The 26,177-nt window shown below is 36.3% G+C and overlaps 1 protein-coding gene across 1 annotated transcript; it reads left to right on the forward strand.

Moving 5' to 3' along the window:
- Window positions 1-1,411: 1,411 nt before the first annotated feature.
- LOC121411261 (organic cation transporter protein-like) lies at window positions 1,412-24,254 on the forward strand. Its single transcript, XM_041603878.1, has 11 exons — window positions 1,412-2,364; window positions 4,840-5,100; window positions 6,373-6,476; window positions 16,302-16,456; window positions 17,206-17,374; window positions 18,598-18,736; window positions 19,193-19,281; window positions 19,674-19,882; window positions 20,305-20,413; window positions 22,518-22,727; window positions 23,135-24,254. The coding sequence occupies exons 1-11, from the start codon at window positions 2,200-2,202 to the stop codon at window positions 23,229-23,231; spliced, it is 1,707 nt and encodes a 568-aa protein (XP_041459812.1). The 5' UTR covers window positions 1,412-2,199; the 3' UTR covers window positions 23,232-24,254.
- The last annotated feature ends 1,923 nt before the right edge of the window (window positions 24,255-26,177 follow it).

Genomic DNA, 26,177 nt, shown 5'->3' on the forward strand with positions numbered 1-26,177 from the left:
GAGATATCCACCATGTTGACCAAATAAGATTGGCCTTCCATCGTTATCATTTCAAACTTCCTTACATTATTGGCCTGATTTAATTTTTTTTCTTTGATTTTTTTTTCTTCACGACTATCCTCTATTTTTTTTTTTTGCTGCTTCCCAACGACTGAAGATTAAACAGGACTTATTTTGCACTGGCCAATTTAAATAAAGAACTTTATCTAAATCAAACAAATCATAAAGTAGGGCATATTTTCTACAATCATGACAATGCTATCCTAGTTCGATGAATGGCACATAGTCACAAACATTGACAAATCAAAGAGGACAACACCATTTTTAGAATTGCAGAAATTGTATTCATTCATTATTTCTCAAAGATACCTGCGATAACAAAACCTCAAATCAGTTCTATGCATGGGTTGAGTCCTTCTAATACTAATGCAGTTGGCGTGGTTGCATGTAATTCTTTTATATTAGAAATGGTGTGTGAGTGTATGTGTGTGTGTGTGTTATTCCTTGTTAAGGTCGAGGTTTAGTATGTTATTAAGTCAAGTTCAACTTCACAGCACGGGTTAAATACGGTATCCTGAATAAACAGAAAAAACAAATCTCTGGGTGTAGATTCACAGGGAGCGCCAATATCCTACAGGTGGGCTTTGTCAAAGGAAAAGTTCACCCTGATAATATGGTGGTTTTGATAAACTCAGAAAAAATAGAGAAACATAATGGTGAGGGTTTGATGAAATTCTGTCAAAGAATAAGGGAGTTATGATTTTTTTTCTTTCAAATTTTGATTTGTGACGTAACAGAGGAGCAGCTCCTCCGTTTGTTGTGTGGTATAAAGTCACCAAAATTACATTTTCATTCAAAATGAACGTGATTTCACTTGTGCTTTATATCTGATGATGCATCATTTCATAGCTAATTCAATAATAAAAATATTCGTATTCATCTATCATGTAAAAAAAAGGATTAATGGAATTTACATTACATGCTAAAAAGGGGATCTGCTCGCAAATGACGTCATATATCCAAAAACTTTAAGAAAAATCACAACTCTCTTATTCTTTGATGGATATCCTTCAAACCTTCATCGATATTTTTCTACATTTGTTTTTCTTGCTTTTATAAAATCCAACTTATCGGCTGGGTGGACTTCCCCTTTAAAGGGTGGTTAACATGGTTAAGCAAACAATCTTTAACCTTGCACGAGAGGAGATCGATCGAGGTCCAAGTAATATATCGGCGAAGCCAAGGCAGGTATAGGTGTCCTCTCTTGTTATATTCTAGCGTTGAAGTTAAAACTTTGCTTTTATAATTATGTACCAATTTCCCGCTCGCGATTCCCGCTCGCGATACGATGGAACATTACTACTTGCCTTAAAATGAAATGTTGAGTATTTATTATCATTGATCAAGTGACGTAACAATGTTTAATTTTAGTTTAGGTTCAAACTTCGTGAAAAGGCAAATTTACATTCACTTATTATATTGTTTATCTATTCATTGATAGATTTGGACAATAATTACAATCTTGCTTATTATATCAATCTAATATATTCATATATACATGTTATATACCTTGAATTATATAACTTAGTGGCAGCGTCGTTGATATAGATCGAATTGAACTAATATGAAATAAGAAACTTTGCAAGGCAAAATTGAGATTGTTAATTCATTCAACCCTTTCATATTAAAATTGAAAATACAGATTCAACATTGATGCATCTTTAAAATGATAGCAATATATTCTCAGATACCCGCGATGCGAGATATCTAAAACCAGTGCACAATAATAGAAAGAAATATCGCGCGAAAGGCCGGGAATGTACAGACCTAAATCTAATTCACACTGGTGAATCATTGTTGTATGTTTTTATACGACTATTCTAACAATAATCTCTTTTATGTTTATCTACAAAGAAATGAGTGTCATGTGACACATTCACCTAACTCTTTCTCCTAGGTAACTCCCACAGGCAATATTTAGGCCTCATTAAGTTCTCATTCTGTACGTTTGCCAATGTCGAGGTTATGTTTAAATAACTTTTGAAGAATCCTTGGTTATGACCGAGACCTTGTTACGCCGTCTATGTACAGCGTGATAGCACCGGTGCAAGAAACTTACCGATCATTGTCTGCATGATCTTTGAAGCAACAAGACCTAGTTGGGTTTCAGCTGCAAGATTTTGACTGCAAAAAGCGACGATGAAGCAAGAGGGAAGGAAGTTTGATGATGTGCTTATAGAGCTTGGAGAGTTTGGTCGGTATCAGATATGGATCTACAACTTATTGTGTCTCTTTGAGTTCATTGCACCGTGGCAGATCCTGGTTTATTTGTTTCTTTCTGGAGAGGCGGATCACTGGTGTGAGGTTTGTATAAGGTCAATCATTAAAAAAAAGATTGTGGTGCCCATCTTCAGTTCAGGTATAAGGATTCAATTACATATTAAGTTCTTAACGGAATGCTAACAACTCTCTACCGAAGAGTAACCCGCCTCTAATATTTGGACAGTGGAAGGCCTTAATGTTCCCTTATGTTACTATCAAAATAAGCCAAGGCAATCTTAGACATGTTAGTAAGATTATTATCATTAATCCTCTTTTTTTCTTTCTGTGGAAAATATCAGGTAATCTATCTGATTTACATGCTTTATTCAGTAATGGAAGGGTCTCAGTTTTATTTTCATATCAATGTCATTTTTTTAAGGGTAAAAACAACAACATAACCGAAACAGGGAATAAGTGTATGGCAATGTAGGCTTAAACATTACATGACAGGATGCCACAAGAGTTTGAGTTCATTCAATTATAAGTTCATTATATAGACTGAAGTTTTGCGGGGGAGTAGAACGTGTATTGGGGATTTTGGCGATTTTTTCAAGAAGCAAAACCCCTCAAATCTTAGGCAAATCCATCGAAATTAGATAGTCTGATTTAATTCCGTTTTATTTCATATCCTATTTTGTCACTGAAATTCTATATTAGTGGGTACGGCTTAACAATTCTTGGTATTAAATGGTGCGCTATTGAATAGGCAATGAGGCACTCATTAATGCTATGTCAGGCATATTGTTATTATAAAAAAGGAAATGACTGGGTGATTTTACTGGCGAATCCCCGTCTATCATGTCTATACCATCTGAGCAACCTAACCGAACTGACGGGACAAAGGCTTAACCCTAAAAAAACTTGGGTTGATTCAGCCCACTCAACATTTTTCGCGATAAATCCGCAGCGCAAATTATTTGACAGCATCGCTCACTGATCTCTTACTGTCTGGCACAACTTTTGAGACCAAAATTTCAACCCTCGGGTAAGCGGTTCCGAAATTACGCAACATTTCGGAAGTGCATGCAGACCCAAAAATTGCTCAAAAACGTGAATTTGTGTACAAATCCAATGCTTAATGTTAATTCTTAAATATATCATTATTTTTTTCCTTTTACTGATTAAAATCCATTAATTCCATCTTGTTTATGCATGGTCAAAATAAAGTCCCCGACAATATCCAATGAAAAAAATAAACACAACAAGTCGGAAAACAGAGAAATACATAAGAAATTTAGAAAACAATCAAATACATAAGAAAATAAATGTAATGTTGATTTTTTTTAAATACGTTTGATCAGATTCTTGTAAAGAGTCTGCGTACCAAAAATTAGCACTTTAAGGGAATTATTTAGTTAATTAGAGCAAAATTTTGATTTTGCGCATAATTAACTAGCAATGAGATTTCCCGCAGAATTTGATCTCACAGGTTTAATGTGTGTGCCAAAACCTACGGCCGAGATCACCCCCCCCCCCCCCCTTCTCTTCTTATGCATCGAAATAGCCCAGTCTATTTAGGGTTAAAAACCCGGGTGTCGCCACTGTCCCATCCCTTATCATATTGATAAAATAGCTAATTTAATCAATATTCCGTGCACGATTAATTAATGCATATTCTGTCAGTTATCCAGAATATATGCAGTTATCATCGCTGAATGATATTTAATGGATTCGTTTTTTCGTTTTAAAGTAATGGGGAAAGCCAAGTAGTAGATGGGATCGTTGAAACAGTAATAAGATATGACAAGATAAAATTTGGTAAAATTGAATAATTCAATGAAATATTGGGACGAGGAGGGGAGAGAAAGATAGAAAGAGAAATAAAGAAAAGGGAGAGAGGGGAAGAAAAACAGAATAATACAGATGAAGAAGGGTGTTGTTGGTGCACTTAAAAATTGCATCTGTTTGCGAATGAAAAATTGTTCCAAATGCTTATTTTTTAGAAGATACGTTAGTGTTTTGTTTTTGTGTGAGGGTGTGTATGTGTGTGTGTCAATGGTAAATTTACAGATTTATCATTCTATGCACATTCACCATATTCACAGGTAGGATTATTATATATCAGAGGACTGGTTATTGTTATTAGACCTTAATTTCCCTTTTTTTATTTCAATTTATTGCATTTTCAACAGAACAAAGTAAAGTGGTCGAAATATTTACAATGAACTTATGCAGACAATATGAATTGAGGCATGTACAATCTATTAGTAAAACAAAACAGAGCGTGATATATAAGCAAAATATCATAAACATTATAAACTAAAATTCTGAAAAAAATGGAGGGATCCACTAAAAAAACAGTGCTTGTATTGTGTGGACCCCTCCAAATAACGTTAAAAACACCTTCCGTAATAAAAAAAATTAAAAAAATTGAATAAGAATAGAAGTAACTACAATATAATAATAGTGATGGTGATAATAGTAATGAGAATAATAATAATATCAATAGCAGTAGCAATAACAATATGTGATCTTAAAACTAACGTTTAGTTTCCCGTAAATGCGTTTTGTTTTAAGATACCAGACTGGGATCCTGTCGATTGTGGAAGCTATGGATTCAACACATCAAGAGAATGTGCTCTTGCAAAGAGAGAGGTTGGCATCCCATGGAACTACACTGATGATACTAAAACAAAGGTTTATTCATCTTGTAGACGATATAATACCAGTGGAGTTGATTTTAGCCCAGAGCTCCGTCTTTATGGAACCGATGAATTCTCCTGCGATGCTGGTTGGTATTATGACACCCATGGAGCTGAGAGGACCGTGGAACAGGACGTAAGTTATTAGTGGAAATATAATTGAATTCAAGACTTTAGACATTTCTACATAGAAACTTTCCATTTGGTGTCTATTAATGGGTGCGTTAGGGCAGCAACAACGAGATGAGGTAGTAAGACATAATCCACGTCTGTTGCATCAAAACTTTGTGCCCAATTCGACACCACAAATTGTCACCCCTGCACGAATAGTCGCCTCATTTAGGCGACAGTTTTTGGAGGAGGGGACACCACAGATTCACTTAACAAGCAAACAAACAAAATAGGTCATGTAGAGTTGCGGATGCAATTAAATCATTTTGCTATTAGAAGAATTGGTCATTAGACCAAATGAAAATGAGACCAAGTATATATTAGACCAAATTATTAGCAGATCAAATGGGTTAAGCCCATGTGTTATTAGACGAATTTGAAAAGAAAAAAGGGCTTCTGTAAAATATGAAGGTAATTGTGGTTACATTTTCCCATTTGTACACATCTTCCAGAATGCTTGGGGGTGCTACCTATACATGCTATATGGAAAATAATACACGCAGCACTCTCATTTCCCAGGGCCATGTTGCGTCCCTCATCTTGTCGAGGGGTATTCTGTTGAAAACCTTCCCCGGTGTTGACAGTGAAGCTATTCCTGTATAAGTTTAACACTGACGAAAGTCTTCTATCTTAGGGAGTTTTAGAAGATATCCCTCCTTGCAAATACTCTCATATAGCATTTGAATATGCCGGGTACCAACTTGGCATTCAGTGCTTCTGCTGGGATGCCATAGTGCCCAGCAGGTTAATCATTCATTTCAGTCCCCTCCAAAATTGGAATATACATTTGGGTATAACGGATACTGTAATGTCACCCTCCTCAAAAATATATCAGTGAGACTTAAAAAAATTTGTAAACGTTTGATACAGTTTACAGTCGGGTATTAACAGTAAAGATGGATGGATTATGGACCGTAACGTCAATCTCTGGTAAAGAGGTGAGAGACACTTTCACCCCCCCCCCCCCCGTAGCGCTGCCCGTGATTGGTATGAGAATGAATGTCAAAGAACCGTGTTTTTTCTATATACAATTTTTTTTAAATGATTGATTCACTTTCGTATCGTCTAGTAAACTATAATAACTGTAAGACATTCCAAGCATGATGTCTAGCCATTCTACTCTAGTTTTTTTTTTCAGATATATCACTTCGCCTGTTAAAGAATTTGTCCCAATTGGGAATTTGATTAAAGCATTACTTAAAAGCATTTAATTCAGCGTTGTGTCGTTCTCTTAAAGTTCAATTTAGTTTGCGGATCAGGGTATCAATCGTCAATCAGTCAGTCAATCTTCTTTGCTGGTACTGCCGCGGGATCTTTGACCTTTGGAATCTTTTCTGACAGGTACGTAAAAAATGAGAAAAAATAGCAACCATATCCCCATCAGGACAATATGATTAGCGATGTAAGTACTCCTTTTGCCAATATTTTAGATCGTCCGAAACGATTTTTTATATCTTGGACGAAAAATTTTTTTAATACCTCGGTCACATTTGGTCTACGGCGGCCATACAGCGAGTCGGAAACAGCCAATTTATTAATTTTTATTCAAACCACCTATGTAGCTGGTATAAAAAATGTTAAAACGGCTGTTTTCGACTCGCCGTACGGCCGCCGTAGAACAAAATTTTGTAACCGAGGTATAATGTTTGCTAATGTTTGGCATCCTAGGTAAAAGTCTTGCAAAAATATCCAGAAATAGCGTACGGCTGAATGCAAAGGGGAATTTTGCGTAAAAGTGTCATTTTTAGCGTTAAAATCTTAAAGAATGTACAAAATCACGCATTTTGATATTTTGACGGAATATGTTAACATTATTTATTATCTTTGATATGCGATTCTTTTTATTTGGATTTTTCAAATTATAAGTCTCATAAATATACATTTCAAATTTGAATATAACACACACATACATGGCACAGTGAAACATAAAACCGCGATTTCCTCCAAATAAAAGTTTGTGAAAAATATTAATAGTATGAAGTTTGTTTCTACACAACATAAATTCTTCGATTTGAATTCGTTAATCCGTCGAATGTATAGTAAATGTGCTAATGCCACAAATATTAAAGAATTTTCGAGTAAGATGGAAGATATCGCATTTCATGTTATCCGATGGGAGACAATGCGCGCATTTTGAATGAAAAATTGAACATACCGTACATTATGTGCATAATTACATGTATAAGTACATACAAGGTGTTTTTATACTTTGGAAAGCAAAATTTGTTATTTCTTGCCTTCTTAGCATCCCAGCTTAAAGTCTTGCGGAAATACTGATGAATAACGTCCAGGCGGATGCTAAGTGCTTTTTGCGTGAAAGTATCATTTTTAGGGTAAAATCTGAAAGAATGTCGAAAATCATGCATTTGGATATTTTGATGGAATATTTTAAGCTTTTTGACTACCTTTGATGTGCGATCATTCCTATTTTGAGTTTCAAAATATAAGTCTAATATATATATACATTTCAAATTGGAATATTACACACACATAAGATGGCACTATGAAACATAAAATCCTGATTTACTTAAATAAGTTTGTGATATCTATAAATAATTCTAAGTTTTTTAATTAAATTAACTTAAATTGTTTGATTTAAATGCGTTTATCCATTGAATATATATCAATCGACCTAATTTCACACATATTAAAGCAATGTTCAGGTAAGATGGAAGATCCATCATTGTATGTTATCCGAAAGGGGACATGGATAATTTATCGGGTGGGCATTTTGAAGGTAAAATTTAACATAAACATAATTACATGTATAGTACATACTTAAAATGAGTTACAAAAATTTCTGGCCGCAACTGCCCCTGCCCCCCCCCCCGGGCCCTGGCAACGATTTTTTATTGGGGGTGCTGATGTAAATATGACAAGCAGAGGTTACAGTATATATATCTCTTTTAAAATGGTATTTAACTCTTACCAATGCTGTAAGCACTTGACACCGATCACACTCCGGGCTGAAAATAGTTAACTCATTAAATAAAGTAAAAAAAATAACAAAGCTATTGATATTTTTTAAATTTAGCATTGTGAAAACAGTTATATGCACGCCATCATGATATATAGGTCAGGGGCCGCGGAAGCGGAGGGCTTCAGCCACCCCCCCCCCACTTTTTTTCAAAAACCGTGTACAAAAACGTAAAAATGACCACATGATCGTATTTTTTTGCATGGTCAGCCCCCCACACTTTTGGCTCAGCCCCCCTCCCCCACTTTGAAAACCGTTCCGCGGTCCATGCAGGTGGGCTCATGACGTCATGTTCCTACCTTCTTTTATCTGTTACATGGAATTGACTTTATTTGAAGTTTCCATACAATCGCCAATAGGGAGGAGCAGAAAAATAACTTTCTCTACATTTTCCTCCGTAATCATGATAAAGGACAAGTATCTTCCTAGATGAATTATGCGAGAGTGCGGGCTCAGAAATTTTGATATTCCGATCTGAAAAAGGGGGGAATTCAACCAAAAAAATATCACACTTTTTCAATGATGCGGACTCGAAGTGCATGCTATCTGAAACTATTTGATATTCCGATCTAGGACTATTCGTAGGAATTCATAAAAGATATATATCCACTAGCTTACCTAGGGGGAGTCTGCCCCCCCCCTGACGAGTCACAACCAATTTTAAAGACATACCACTGCCTCCCCCCCCCCCCCCCCCCCCCCTGTATAAACAGACAAAGTGGATTATAAGGTCACTTTCACATTTTTTTACAAACGGTTCCAAAATAGTTGAGTCAGAAATAGCCGGTTTTCGGTGTATCATTACATTTGAACCATTAAAAAAATGTATAACCTTAAGTGTCTAGCGAATTAATTTGTACGTTTTCATTGCAGATGACCATTCAAAATTTGCAATTATGACCCCCATCTTTGAATTTTATGGAAAGAAATAACTTTTCAACGAGATACCACGTATGTTTTCAATATACGTTACTCGAAATTGCTCTAAGATGCTTGTGTGCCTGTGACAAGAGATTTCTCTTGTCACCGGCACACTACCGAATTGCTTCTTGGACTTTACTAGTTAGAATATCAATGCCTACCGTGTCTACACTGTAAAAGAAATTAGTTTAAATTACTCAATAAAATTGTTTTAACAGATTGCCTTAACTTTTCAAGTATTTATGAGTTTGGCAGTTTTAAGTAAACTTTACTTATTTTCTTTGCATCCATTTCACTCAAGAAAATTAAGTTACAATAACTTAATTCAATTTAGTAAAACAATCACTAACATGAAAAATTCAAATGGGGGAGTGGACTTTCGTTATTCGAAAGTCCGTTCCCCCATCGTCCCACTCTTACTTTAGTGGCATCATTTTCATCTTAGACATCTTTTATCCAAATATACATTACATTACACTACATTTATACGTGATCGTTTCATTCTTACAAATAAAACAGTGAGAATAATATAATCATTTTCCGAAAACCTAAAAAGACATCTGAAACTTTCTGCTAAATGACTATTTAATATTGCTCTTTCTTTGATTCAACAAAAGAACAAAATAGTTAGCACACCCTTATCCGAAAAAATTAAAACACAAATAGATATGACAGTTGTTTAAAAAAAACATTTACTTGCTCTAGCATGTCTAATGAATATTCATGCATTATTTAAATAAGGCGTTAATTGAAAAATATGAGTACATTCAACAAAAGACAAGTTAAAACTACTTAAAAAATGAAAAATAATAACAAATTATAAATTCTACTTATATTCATTCAGATTTTACTACTGATTCATATATTTTTTTACAGTGTACTGCAATTACTCACTTGCAATTCTCAATCTATATAGGGAAAACTGAACAATTGCGGGACTCTTTGCTCTGATTGTAAGCTCAGACACCAATGATGATATGATATTTCGTTATGAACTTTTGAATTTTGGGTGTATGGTATTGTTAATATTAATAAAACATGGATTTAACTGAATTGGTTTTCACAATGATCTAGGACTTTGTTTACAATCACTTTCTGTTCTTCAGATTTTGAGTGTTGTCAATCATGGGCATACGGCCACAACTAGAACAATTTGTTTGTGTGCTGTTAAAAAACCCAGTTATGTTAAAACTACATCGCCGGTGTTTCAAGAGGATGATCATACCAAGCATTGTACACTACAGCGTGTCCCACAAAAATGTGAATGGCACTTTAATTGAGTATAATGTGAAATTACTAAATCCTATTGTATATAATTTATGTAATAGTAAATTAGCATTTTTTCATACAACTGGCTTGAATTTCATGCAATATGATTAATTAAACACAGAGTAATGAGCCTTCTTTCAGAACTCAGAAAACCTCTAAATCCAAGCTTCGTTATTGCGTTGAATTAAGTACACACCCAATCACGTCTTCATTCACTTTTTTTTCCTTTTTTAGATTTTCGGCCCACAACTTGCGGGCCGATACTTAAATTTAATAGGAAAAACGAAGGTTTAAGACGAAGGTTTAACAAGATTGGCATGACATCTTTAATCAAACGTGATTAATCAAACATGAAATTGACTTTAAACCAATGGGATGCACGTTTAGTGACTTGCGATTGATTTTTAGTTGTTTTTAAAGGCAACACTTTCTGCAACAGGCCCCTTGACTAGAATTTTGCAATCTTTAACATTCTGTTAAAATATTCGATCCGAATAAATAAATATCTCTTTAGTCACTGATTCTTGGGCTCAGAATTTATCATACGATGATGGTGCCTATTGTGCTGATTGTGCCCTCAGAGTCCCTTTGTTTATAGGATTAGAGATTGGGATTAGGATTGTTTTTATTTTTAAAAAATGCGCATCCGGTAAATGTACATTATTATCTTTCGGATAACAAACAAAATGATATATCTTACAACTTATTTCAATTTTTCGCTATAAAGTGACATGACAACAATTATTATGAATGTGTGTTTATTCGATTAACGCGTTAAAATAGACGAATTTGAGATGCGGAACACGAGCAATCTACTACTTATATTTTTCACAAACTTTTGTTTTTAGTAAATCACGGTTTTGTGTTTCATAGTGTCATATATGTGTGTGTGCGTGTAATGTTCCAATTTGAAATGTATATTCTATTAGACTTGTAATTTGAAACTCCAAATAAGAATGATTTTTTTTTCATATTTGTGACATTAGGACATTTACTATACATTAAATGGGTAAACGCATTTAAACCGAAGAATTTAACGTATAAAAAGACTTCAAACTATTGATAGTTTTCACAAACTTTTATTTTGAGGAAATCGTGGTTTTATTTTTCACTGTGCCATAATTATATGTGTGTGCAATATTCACATTTGAAATGTATATTTATCAGATTTATAATTTGAAAATCCAAGTAAAAAGGATCGCAAATGAAAGGTAATTAAAAGTTTTAACCTATTCCGTCAAATTATCAAACTGCGTGATTTTTTACATCCTTTCACATTTCACACTAAAATGACACTTTCGCGCAAAAGTGCGCTTGGCATCCGGCCGTACGCTATTCCTGGGTGTTTAGCAAGGCTTTGAGCTGGGACGCCAAGCATTAACACATTTTGCCATCGAATCCTTATCTAGAGCCCTTTTTTGACGTTTGGCTGGTTTACTAATAATGGCATATCCAATGTTATTCAAAACTTTGCTTTGTTGAATTGCTTATTTTATGGCCTGTGTTCAGACATGTTTAGATTTGTACACGAACGAGTTCAACATTCCCTGAAGACCTTTGATACATCATATCAATATGTTTGCGCTCCTTTTTTGCAGTGCGTAGCGTGTTAAATTATTTCCCTATGGAGAATAATAGAAAATACGCAGTTTTTGAGGGATTTGCTAAGATATCTCCCAAAACGCGTCAACAAGGTGATCTATCAAAACAGAATAGAATAGAGCAGATTCTCACCTTGAACATGATATGATTTTCATTTAATTTTAGTCAAATTAAGTTCTGTGGAACTTTGGAAATCCATTTGTACATGAGCCAATGGGCAAGTGCGGGAAACGAAACGTTTGGTGCGACTTCACATTGTTGTAAAAAATATATACGTCACAATATACCCTATCAAAAAAAGATATTTTGCAGAAAATGCTGTAGATTGCGAATACCTAAGAATGATTTTGATTGGATGAAAAAAACCTCTGTCACTTTTCACATTTGCAAAAGCTTTGCAATTGGTCACTATAGTTTGGCGGGTTCAGCCGATGGCATTGTGTGTACACAGTATAGTACACAGTACACACGCATAGCTAGGCAACGCAGCGCGTGAAGAATTTCACTCCCGACCTTTCGTTTGAGGACGCGGAAGGGACTTTTTGGGTCCGTCATCATGGTCGTAAAACTCAGTCCTGCAATGCAAATTGTGTGACATGAGATTTTTTTTTCGTTTCGCTTCTGCGACGGAAACATTCAATATGCGTTTCGTGTGCAAAATTCTGGTTGCTACTATGGTAACAGCGATTTATCCGATTGAGGACGACTTTCCAAAGCCACATTTGACTCCTCCTAGAGCTCAAGAGGCCGCCCGGGGGGCCCACTTCCATTGATTAGTGGATACCAGTAGCGACCACCCGTAAAAGGGGACAGAGTGGACAGGTACGTTACGTATATAGGCCTATGTAACGTTATAAGGGTGTCAAAACGATGTTTAAAATGCTGAAATAAGGGATATTTATATTCAATACTTGTAGGGTTTCACAAATCAAATACTTGTTAAGAGATGCATTTTCATAATCTGGAAAAGAATTGCTTCCCTTGTTTAGCATGTTTAGGGTACTTTTCGAAACCCATGGTCGTGCCTGGTATCCACTCATCAATGGAAGTGGTCCCCCCGGAATTTGAATCTAATCCCCATTTCTGGGGAATGTAAAACATAATGCCCCTCACATCGTGTGCGAGAGGCATATCGTTTGTGTATAAGGAGTAAACAAAAGAAACAAAGAAACAAAAGAAACAAAAGGAAACGAGTTCAAAGGTATTGCATTTGATGTGTACATATCAACGCATGCGAAATGTTCGGCTGGAGAGGTTGATCTTATCCATGAAATCAATTGCCAGTGATCCACCAATAATCCACATTAAATGTAATATCGATTCGATGGACTGTAATGATCTATATTTAAGCCTTCATTCAGTAAGTTTTTCCTCACTCAATATGTTCTCGATTTGTTTGAAAAACCACTTTCTTCTCCATGTCATAAATCTATTTTAGGTCCTGCATTTTGAATATCTCCAGCCATCAGTCGTAATATACATGCATGTATGCGGTACGGGTGTCGCGGAAAGGGATTTTGCACACGAAAAGCAGATTTGTAGGGCCTGTAACCCCCCTGTTACACAAAGCTTAGCATTGATCGTAGAGCAGTTTTCTACGTTTGATTCTATTGACTGTAATGCACAATCAATCTTAAAAATCAAGTGTATGATTAAGCGTTAACTTTTGTGTTAGGGGACCCTAATACTAGCGTCCGTGATGATTGCGAAAGGTCCCAACTATTCGTACAGCGACGACTTGAGTGTATGTTGGAAAGGACCGTACCATTTTTGACCGGGGGGTGTGCCAATGAATGCAAGTGATCAAGAAGAGTTACAAAACTGAAGGGAGTGAGAAAACAAGGAAAGTGAGAGGGAAATTTATGAAAACAAGTAATGCGAGGAAAAATGACAAGAAAAGGAGAGAAAGGAGAAGTGAAAACACGCAGCTGAGTAAGCTCACGATATGTAAGTTGAACACCCCTGCACCGCAATGTAGCAGCCCGCCACTGCACGTAGAGTGCCTGCACCTTTGGCCTGCACGATGCGAAGACAGCGGCGCGTATTAGTGACTGTGCGTTAAACGTCCCATTTCTATGCCTTATAAGAGGAGCGTTTTTTGTACACAACAAATTGATATGACTGTTTATACATCTAGGTAATTAATGATGTTGTGCATATTAGCGATTTGTGTGAATTTATTTTTAATATAAACCTAAAATGTATGATTATCTTGCTTACATATGTGGATAATATCAAGCAAAATATAATTTAAGCAAAATATAATACTCCGCAAGGCTCTGAGCACCCCCCTTCTCGAAAATGGATAGACAAGCTGTTTCCTTTCAATATATACATGTATATATACCTGCCTTTTCTAATTCAATTTGTTATTATTAAAATGTTGGCCGAAGTTGTGTTCCGATCATTAAACAAATGAAATCATATGCGAGGTTTTCCTTTCATTGATATACTTTGTGTAATGTATTGTATGCGCAGTCGAAACGTGTGCTTGTTAATAGGCGTGCTATACTTTTAAGACCATATTGGAAGGCAAGACAACGATATATATTTTTGGAAAGCCGTGAAGAAACAGAACACAACAATGCAGGTTGTATGCATGTTCACTGCATACTAGCTAGTAATTTGCTTTATAAACACTCTTGATTATTTTTGGGAAACTCACTCCGAGTTTCATCTGCATTCAATGAACAGATCAAGTGGGTAATTGTCGATCATACTTTACAAGTTATTATATCATTTTAAAACTTACAATGTTCTTTTTCAAACTCAAATTTCATTTCAGGCATTTATTTTCTTTCGTATTTGACATCCCCCATCATGGGAAAAATACATGAAATAATTACAAACTTTAAGGAAAATCACATTCAATGACGAATAATTATTTCAAAACATGTTTCGATTCACTCACTTTGGGTACAAATCATACAGAAGGAGCATTAAACTTAGAAAAAGGTATATATTCATTTAAGTGAAATTAGGGTTTAGTGGGCAAACAATAGGAGGGATTAATTTGGGGGCATTGAGATGAGATAAAGTGCACCATTTGAGGCATAAAGTATTATTTGAATATAATTCACCCAATTATATCTTTCCTGTAGTATATACGTGCCCCTTCAGGGGCGAAAACAAAATGATTGAAAGAAAAAGTAAAATTTTCACAAGATGAAATAACATAACAAAAAATCCCAACCCCCGCCCATTCCGCCGCATGTTAAATTGTTTGAGATTTTTCGTAATCCGAATAGTCTTTTCATGTTAGAAGTCAAACTCTAAACCTGATGTAAGTATGCTAATGATGCTAATGTACCCTCATTTACTTCTAATATGCGACAATAAATTGTTCTCCTCACTAGTTTCGCTTGCCCTTATAATTTTGTCTTTCGTAATTTCTTAATATCAGTTTTATGATGTGTCTTAAAATATGCATGCTATTGTCATGAATTTAATTTTAGGGTGCCAACATTCCGTGTGCAATACTAATTCATAATTTCTTGTAATTATTTATTACCCACTATGTGAAATGATATTTACATTCTTAAAAGTCAGACTGTAATCAGCTATTATGCCATGCATGGCAATGAATCGATCACAACTGGTTACGATAATCATGGACAAAAAAGGTTATTCCACATATTTTAAAGGTCAAGTCCACCCCAGAGAAATGTTGATTTGAATAGAGAAGAACTAAACTAGCATAACGCTGAAAATTTCATCAAAATTGGGTGTGAAATAAGAAAGATGTGACGTTTTAAAATTTCGCTTATTTTTCACAAAACAGTAATATGCACAACTCTGTGACATGCAAATGTGACAGACTATGATGTCCTTCGCTCACTATTTCTTTTGTATTTTCATTGTTTCAATTATATAATATTTCATTTTTACAGATTAGACAATAAGGACCAACTTGACTGAACCATATAGCATGTAAAGTATTAAACAATGCTAATTCCACATATTAATGGAGGAATTAATCGTTGTTTTACTTTACAATGATGAGAAAAATATAATATTTCATGTAATAAAATACAAAAGAAATAGTGAGTGGATGACATCATCAGTCTCCCCATTTGCATACCGACCAGGATGTGCATGTAACTGTTTTGTGAAATTAAGCGAGACTTTAAAATTTCATAACTTTCTTAATTTACATCCGATTATTATGAAAGTTTCAGTGTTATGCTTGTTGCATTTTTCTCTTATATTTTCAAATCAACTTTTTGTTAGGGTGAACTTGTCCTTTAAGGATTTTTTGGGGTGTTTATCCATTCAAATCAGTTCAGGGTGCTTTGCTGTTTTTTTTGTGTGTGTGTTTGCAAACACAAGCCTCAACTGAACCACGTGTTGACTACACAGCCTCATCTTTTTCTTTCCCTGTATTTTTTTCTTTGAAGATTTGGTCGTCACCGAACCCTATTCACCTGCATGTGTGTTATCATAGTTTCTGGAACAACTCTCGCTTTCTCAGTCAACATTTGGATGTTTATGGTCCTTAGAATGATCACAGGAGCATTTACGATTGGAATGTTGCAATCAGCTTTTATACTCGGTAGGGTACACTGCATTCGTTTTGTTGAAGTTGTAGTGGTGATGGAAGAAGTGGTACACACTAAGAAATAAAGGTTCAAAATTGAACCCCGAAAGGTTGATGCAAAATCAGCACCCTATGGGTTCAAAGATTGAACCCCTGATTGAACCCTGCGGTTGGGGTTCATTCTTGCACCCTGCGGGTTCAAAACTGCACCCTAAATTTTAAATTGAACCCCAGGGGTGCAGTTTTGAACCCGCGGGGTGCCAAAATGAACCCCAACCGCAGGGTTAAATTTTTGAACCCATATGGTGCTGATTTTGCATCAACCTTTGGGGGTTCAATTTTGAACCTTTATTTCTTAGTGTGTATTATTATAAGTAGAAGTAGACGTTGTATTAGTAGAAGTAGTAGGAGGAGTAGTAGTAGTAGGAGGAGTAGTAGTGGTAGTAGTAGTAGCGGTGGTAGTAGTAGTAGTAGTAGTAGTAGAAGAAGAAGTAGTAGAAGAGGAAAAGGAAGAATATTTTTGGTATTTGCAACAGAACTATTGTGTTCGTTAATACAGTTTAACTTATATATCTGGCTATATGTGGATAAGGGTTTTAAATGAATTAATCTTTTGTAAATATGTACTTTTTAAAAGTTAACAGGAGCCATACACTCTGGATGTAAGGTTGACGAGAGAAGGCCAGAAGAGTAAAATCATAAATATCATAGGTTACTGATGATTAATCCAATGGAACACGTCTCTTTGTCTCCCCCTTTTTCAGCAAATGAAATGATAGGTCCTTCCAAGCGAGCCATTGCTGGTAACGTGATATGGGTTCACTTTGCAGTAGGCTACATGACATTGGCCCTCATTGCATTTTACATCAGGAATTGGCGTCACTTGCAGCTGATTGTTTCTTTATTACCCGCGGCTCTTCTCATCATTTACGTGTAAGAAACCCATCCTTTGATTATTACCACTGATGTACTGGTATTCGGTAGGGGCTGAAGAAACGTCCAAATGGGACTCATGAATCATAATCATGGCATTTTAAGGCCAGGTACACCTCACCGACTTAAATTATCTTAAGAAAATGAGCCTTACCTGAAGTTTGCATCAAAATCGGATGTAAAATATAAAGTAAGTTACGACATTTTTCAGATTTGTTTTATTTCACATAATATGCATTGTTGTATCCTCGATAGCATTCAAATGAGAGGGCCGATGATTATATTACAGATTAACTTTTGTATTTCATTGTATGAATTATGTTTTTTAATCAATTTTTTGTAAAACCTGGTTCCACTGCTACATTCTTCATTCTCATTATAATCAGGAGCTGAATTGATAAATACCTTATTACTAAAGACGGAATTGTCCATGTAGGCCTACTGTATTTTATATAATCAAATACAAAGAAAAAAGGGTAATTTGTGTCACTTGGTTCTTTCATTGGCATATGACCCTTGTTCTAACGATAAATATGTTACGTAAAATTAAATGAAACCTTTTAAAAGTCATAACTTATATTGATTATATTCCGTTTTCAGTGTTGGAAGGTGATCTAAGATCTGAATTGCTTTATTATCTTCGCGAGACTGATTTTCTCAACTTATTCATATCAGCTTGCTGTTGTACATTGGACTCGATGTTCAGCATCAGGAATTTCACCCTAGATTATTAGATCAATAACAGTTTTACAAACAATATCTATAGCAGAATATTGAGCAATTGCAAGTTTACCGAAATTGTGTGTCACAATAAGATTCGGCGATATTTTCTCTTTTTGGGGGGTGGGACGTGTCCCGTACTATCACTTTTTTTTAATGAATGGGTTACCGTCGGTCATGGACCTGCAGTAGCAAAAGTTTTGGACAAAAAAAATAAAAGGGGCACTCTATCGACCCCCCCCCCCCCCTCTTTGACTCCTGATTATACCGGAGATAAATATGAAGTTAATGTGCCAAGAAAAGCTGCGATCGATATTTTTTAAGTTTGTCATCAAGAAAATGTTAAAGAATAACCAGCAAACTTCGTCGAAAATCGGGATTTCTAATTCACTAGTAATAATTTGATTGCCACTATCTTGGATATCCATATTAAGCATAGATCTGTTTATGTCTATACTGAATATCAAGTATGATTTTTATTTAAAATCTCTATTTGTTAAAAGGCTCGCTCCTGAATCTCCACGTTGGTTGTTGTCAAAGGGTCGTGTTGAGGAAGCAACGAAGGTCATGAAAAGATTAGGAAAGGTCAATGGAATCAAAGTCAAAGAGACATTCAATTTGGATGACGTTGAAACTGACATAGTAAGTCGAGGATTGTTCCACCCCCCCCCCCCTCTCTATCTCTCTCTCTGCGTGTCTCTCCCTCTCTCTCGTTCTCTTAGCCTCTATATTAATCTTTTGCATATCCGTTTAATTGATTGTGAAGGGTCTGATATAAATAAGATGACCCCCAAAGTGGGGTTAATTTGTTTACTGAGAATTAATATGTTTGGTAATATCCTCAAGCCATTAATCTATGTACGTAGAGTTCTCTCAATTTCTCATCGGCACCCATAAAATCATAGCGCATTTAATGCCTCCATACATAGTATGGCCCATGATTCCCACCCTGTCATCATTCGTTCTTAACAACATCCCATATCAACTCTAATAATAGTCAACTGCTTAATGTATTTAGCCTATTCTGTTTTTGACAAATAGTAATATTTACCCTTTTAATCCAGTATTTCTAACCATGACTATGCCATTTTTGCATAGAAAGTCGAGGGAAGTGGAAAACAGGGCGTGATTGAATTGCTCCGCAGACCTCGTTTACGGCTCTACACTATAAACCTCATGTTTCAACTGTAAGTATACAGTTTCTAGCATACTGTAAAAGCACGAAAATTAATAGGCAAAAAACAAACATATACATTATCTATGCCCGAGTTTTTCCACTGTTTCATTTTTAATTTATATTTTATATTTATATTTTTTTCGATTTAGAATATAAAGCAAATAATCAACTTCTTGTTTCAATGGATGATACACACAAAAACATCTCTTTCGCAATGTGTAGGCGCTATCTTCCCTCAGCTTCAGAGAGATGGCTATATCCAAATATGTTTTGTCACATCACTCTAAATCAACGATTATTATTTGCTTAATATATATTATCATCTAAATTTACTTTCTGCTACCGCCTACTGTTTACTATCACTATCACTAACTACGTCTACTTTTTTACTCTCATCTACAGGTGTGTGAACACGGTAGTGTATTACGGCATATCGATGAGCACCGACCAACTTGGAGTCAACAAATACATAGCTTTCGCTATCGCGGGTGCTGTCGAGATCCCTGCTTGCTTTTGTGTCGTTCATCCCATTGAAAGGTGGGGTAGAAGACCAGTTTATATGTTCTTCATGATCCTTTGTGGAGTCGCCATATTGGCAACAATTTTCATTCGTAAGTTTATAATCCAATTCCTTCATCTCACAATGCACATACGTATGCCAAAAGATTATTCATGTAGATAGCTACATGTACGACCAACAAAATAACAATTGATTACCATGTTTATAGACATTGTAATCACACTTTTCTGTAATAGGGTCCATTGCGAAAGCACTGAGGCACGCCCCATAATATGAAGGTGGAAAGGAGTTAATGGAAGAATTCGCAATGATAGTATGGTGTCATTGAACAGGACACCTTGAACATGTTGAGTGGCGTAAACATTGTATTGTGATTGCAATTTAAATACTGAATATAAAGCATTGTATAAGAATCTGACGTCTTTCTTATCGCAATCACTAAACTCTAAAACAACAATGATTCAATCATGAAGGTAACTAATGAAGTAAATAATCATTATGTTTGCTTTACAGCGTATGGCATTGGACGGGCCGCCGTGGCGATGATTGGAAAGTTCGCCATTACGTCTTCCTTCTGCGTAGTCTACCTTCACGCTTGTGAGATTATTCCTACCCCTGTCAGGTAATTCTTTGTAACATAACTCCACAAAAATGCCTTCTTCTAAAATAGGGGTCCGACAAGTTAGGTATATAAAAAAATATGGATCAACTGGGTGCAACTCCCATTTTAGTTTTAGAGTAATATTTTCTAAAACTATTGTAGTTGTCAATGACTAAGAACGTTACTGAGTAGAATTATATAATTAAATGAATACATATCAACTCTTAATTCCGTACCTGTAGTTACATACAATGTTAAATAATACATCATCGTTTTATTACAGCCATTTTGAAACAGAGACCCTTAACACTACCACACCTCTATAATCAGGTGGGTGTTTCATAAAACTGTTTGTAAGTTACGAGCGACTTCAAGAACGACTGGTGACCCTTTCTGATGCTGATATTACATTTGCAAGATTTGAAGTTCCCGCAATGCAACGATTCTACCGTGCAAATTCTTGACAATGCGAGACACTAAGCACATCCATGGTTCGTGACATAGCATGCGGGTATTCGGGGGGGGGGGGAGGTTCGGGGTCCGAAAGTTCAACCTAGAGGCGCCGAAATTATGCTCGTCCTAGGGGGTGCCGAATCGATGCTCGACCTAGGGGTGCCGAATCGATGTTCTGCATAGGTGCGCCGAATTGATGTTCAACCTAGGGGAGCCGAATTTATGTTTTATCTAGGAGCGCACAATTGATGTTCGATATAGGGAAGCCGAATTGATGTCTCACCTAGGAGCGTCCAATTGAAGTTTGATATAGGAGTCGCCAAATTTACGTTTGACCTAGGTGGTGCCGAATTGGTGTTCGACATAGGGGCGCCAAATTGGTGTTCTACTTCGGGGCGCAGAATTGATGTCCGACGTAGGAGAGGGGCGCTGAAGTGATGTTTGCCACAGAGGCGCCGAACTGATGTTCGACCAAGGGGACGCCGAAATGAAGTTCGGTATATGGGGCGTGCGTCGAATTGATGCTCGACCTAGAGGGTGCCGAAGTGATGTTCGACACACGGGTGCTGAATTGATGTTCAACCAAGGGGGCCGAATTTGTTCTACCTAGGGGCGCACAATTGATGTTCGACATAGGGAGCCGAAATGATGTCTCACCTAGGAGCGCCCAATTGAAGTTCGATATAGGAGTCACGCTTTGTCACGTCATTCCATTCATCGTCATACATTGTAGGATGAAATCGAACTCCATGCCGTTTGTTATAGCCAAACTGTGCATGTGTATGCCTTTTAGGCGAGTAATTCTGATATTTGCGGGAAGTACATGTACACATAACCTATTCATGAGCTAGTCGTGAACTTTACGTGAACTAGTCTTGGAATGCGTGCCACTCGTGATTAGGCCCGATGATTTTGTCAGTTTACGAATAGTTCACGCCAATAATCCCGATTTTTTTCGTGCCATTAATTTTAGAAAATTTAATTTTTTGGCACAACGCTTCAAGCATTATGGCTTACACACTCCACGACATGGAACTACTTAGTACGATATGATTCGCAAACATGTCGCAACTATTTGGGGCCAAAATCGTGCAAGTTTAATAGCAGCATTATTGTGGTAAACGCCAAATGTTCATTTGTGATGATTTATAGCGTTAAAAGGGTTCACCAGTCGCTCTTAACTTACAAACAGCTTTATGAAAAATTTCTTAAAGAAGTTATAATATAATCTACGACTATCAATTTGGATTCCGCCAAAACCATTTTAAATCTCATGCTATTCTCTCACTTGTTGAAAAAAATCTAACGTCAGTGGTAACATTAGCCCTATATGAGCCTCTCTGAGTCCTTTGACACCAAATGCTATGAAATCAACGTCCCCTTTCTTTTTCAGATTCAACTCTCTAGTAGGCATATTAATCATTCTTTCCTCTTTTCCCTCTTTTTATGCACTCCCTGAAAGTGGAGGCTCGAGCTCTTGCCTCCAATACGCTACAATCGCTTCTAAGTAATTTTACAAAAATTAAACCATGTTCTGCACAAACTGAATATGCGTTAAACCTATCATTTGTAAAATTTCAAAAAGCGATAGCTCTATCATAATCAAATCATTCACTTATTATTCTTTCAGTCTTTATATCTCATGTTCGTGAAAATAATTTCATCATTCCAGGAACTCTGCCCTTGGTATGTGCACCCTATGTTCAAACATGTCCAACATCCTTGCCCCACTGATCCTTCTTCTTTCCGATGTGTGGATTCCATTTCCACTGGTGATATTTGGCGCCTTTGCTATCGTTGGGGCAGCACTTGCCTACTTCCTTCCAGAAACCAGAGGCAAGAAAATACCAGAGACGATGGAAGAGGGAGAAAACATAGGATGGTAAGAGCTCGGGTAGCGGTATTCTCTTTTATTTGAAATTCTTCGAAAAACCATCGCATATAAAAGGCTACATGTGTATCGGGCATTATGAAATGGCAGGATTGTTGAGAAGTATTACTTGAATCATAGTAAAAATGAGATGATATTCTAAAAAAAACCACCCTAACCTGTTTACACAATTAACATGGTTAACTTTCTGCTGAATGCACTCGGTAGCGTCTCGAATTTTATTTGCTCCGTTGTAAAACAATGGAACATCGTCAAATCTTACACACATGCATGTAGCATCACCTCTTGAACTTTTTGAATCACTTTAGTAAACGATTTTGTATGAGAAATTATCATACTTTTTTATACAATGCTAATAAAAAGGCCTTTCTATCGTGTCTATTAATGAATAACTACAGGAAAGCTGCACCAAGAAGGAAAGGTCCCAGCGTGGATGATTCGAAGTATTCTGATTACAACTATCATAGAGCAGAAGAGATGGGAGAACCAGTGTAAGATAATGACCAAGGATCAAACCACCATTTTGAATTACTGTGCTTCCCAGTTATCCCGCAACACCCAACGCAGGATAAGCCCAAGGATTGGTCTAACATTCAACTTCATGAAGTTGAGACCGAAAGGGAGTTCTGATGCTGGAACAATGAACTTTGCGTTTGAGCGTTGACAGCGCCGGATCATAATAACTATATGACCGATGAATTACAGCATTATGTCAAAAACACAAATAAGTTTGAACGCACTTGCATTTTGCTATATATTCATGTTAGTAGGCTTATGTAAATGATTTTCGAACCAATATTCTTTTAACTCTGTTTTCAAAGATTGCCAAATCTAAATTTAGAGAATACAGATAAACATGTGTAGGGGGATGCAGGCGGATGACCCCCCCCCCCCCCTCAGACCAGTGTAACAAAATGAGAGATAAGCGGGAAGAAAAAGAACATGGATGAAAACCATGGATCTATGATAGGTCCATAATGAAAACTAAGAAAGAAGGAAGGAATTTATACTGTTTTGGCTAGGGGCAAATAAAGTTGATAAGTTTTGTTTCACAGAATATGTCGAAAACATAAACGCAATTATGACTTGAAACAAGACAAATCAAATTCATGGGTTATCTGTTTGTTGCAACGACAACAAACCTAGTGAAAAATGTCCTTCTTCCAATAAATAACGCGCGACACTAAGAAATAAGAACATCTACCCGAAGTTCTCAATAATATAGGAGGAAAAATAATTTTAGAAAATGTTGGTGAAGGTTTGAGGAAAATCCATCAAAGATTAAAAAGGTTATTACAATCATTATCATAACTTTATTCGTTTTTATTTTTGACGTCATGATTGAGCAGCTTCCCATATATCGCGAATAAAATATATGAATTATAATCTTCTCCAAAGAATGAAAATGGGTTTTACTGTATCTTTAATATATTAACAGAACAAAAATACAGCCGCTCCTGAAAGAAAAAATAAACTTTTAGTCATCGTGAACCATTAAAAAAATGAAATTCATGCTTTTTATACACACTAAGAAATAAAGGTTCAAAATTGAACCCCCGATTTGGGGTTCAAAAATTGAACCCTGCGGTTGGGGTTATTTTTGCACCCTGCGGGTTCAAAACTGCACCCTGAATTTTAAATTGAACCCCTAGGGGTGCAGTTTTGAACCCGCAGCGTGCAAAAATGAACCCCAACCGCAGGGTTCAATTTTTGAACCGATAGGGTGCTGATTTTGCATCAACCCTTCGGGGTTTTGAACCTTTATTTCTTAGTGTGTATTACATAACGTCTGGGGCAGCTAGCTGCTCGTACATGACGTCACAAATCAAAAACTTCAAATTCTAATAACATTTATTTAGGGAACTTTTAAAGCCTTAACCACGACAATTTCACTTTGCTCCAGATTCTGATAATGGTTGAGCAGTTAATGTTGTGGAGTGTTATGGATTATTTCTAAGTTACGTACACCTAGACTTATACACAATAAGAAATAAAGGTTCAAAGTTGAACCCCGAAAGGTTGATGCAAAATCAGCACCCTATGGGTTCAAAAATTGAACCCCTGATTTGGGGTTAAAAATTGAACCCTGCGGTTGGGGTACATTTTTGCACCCTGCGGGTTCAAAACTGCACCCCTAAATTTAAATTGAACCCCTAGGGGTGCAGTTTGGAACCGGCAGGGTGCAAAAATGAACCCTAACCGCAGGGTTCAATTTTTGAACCCATAGGGTGCTGATTTTGCATCAACCTTTCGGGGTTCAAATTTGAACCTTTATTTCTTAGTGTGTACTTTTAACATTAAATGAGGGGGGTCTTGAGAACTGACGACTGAAATGAAGGGGCTTAGGAACGGGGCCAATGAAAAAGGTGAAAATGATGTGAGTAGGAACGGCTTGCAAGGCGTTGAAAAGGGGGTCTTGAGGGCCGCACATACCCTTACTGCCATTATGGGCGAGTGCTCCCCCCCCCCCCCCGGTATTAACCATAGCCCGAGGTTATGCAATCTAACTTGTAGTTTCATTTCTGAATATGGTGACCGATTGACATACATAGCTTACTTCCACACAACATTTCATGCATGGAACAAGAAATTAATTCACTGAGTATGGACAATAATTGATTGCAAATGAGTTTACATCTACTGTAGATAGATTTCAAACTTTTAGTTAGATCAGATTTCCTCTAAAATGGAAAGAAACTAGTGTTTAAGATTTACAGTCTAACATAAACATAAATCATATCAAGATATTAATTGATTGGAGATATTGTGTCATTATTTGGGTTCATCAAATCCAGATTTTATTTAATGGCAAGCCGGCCTGGAACCCATTCAAAATACTTGGCATGGCGGCAAAACCACAACGCTACAAAACACACCGTAGGGAGATATTTACGTTTATGTTAGACTGTAAATCTTAAACACAATGCAGTTTCACAGACCAAAGATTATGGGAAAGGGGGTACAAAGAATCGGTGGCAATCTTTCTAATACTCGAAAAAAATACCGTAGATCATAAAAAAAATAGATGAAATTTTGTAAATGTATGAACTCGTGCGGCAATATCAACTAAGATAATACTACTCACTGGAGTTTCCGAAGGACCATTGATATCATGCGAAAAGAAAAGGGACAGTATGAATAAATTAAATGATGTAATGAGGCGACATGAATAAACATTTTTGTAATATACCTCATATCGCTATCGTTTAGTGTAATAGCAAAGATAATTACCTCAACTTAGATTACAAACTATGTCTGATGCACAGAGACTGCATGGGGCTCCGAACAAAAAACACGACGGGGTCAATTGCAAACGCTGTAATATCTGCAGGGTCGGGACGTAAGCATAAATACTTAGGGAAAAACGTTTGGTAAACACACGAATCTTACAAATCTAAGCCAGCAGATTAGTATTCATATTGTGAACTAGATTCAAATCGT

Source organism: Lytechinus variegatus, chromosome 3 (genome assembly GCF_018143015.1).
Source record: "Lytechinus variegatus isolate NC3 chromosome 3, Lvar_3.0, whole genome shotgun sequence".
NCBI classification, from domain to species: Eukaryota; Metazoa; Echinodermata; class Echinoidea; order Temnopleuroida; family Toxopneustidae; genus Lytechinus; species Lytechinus variegatus.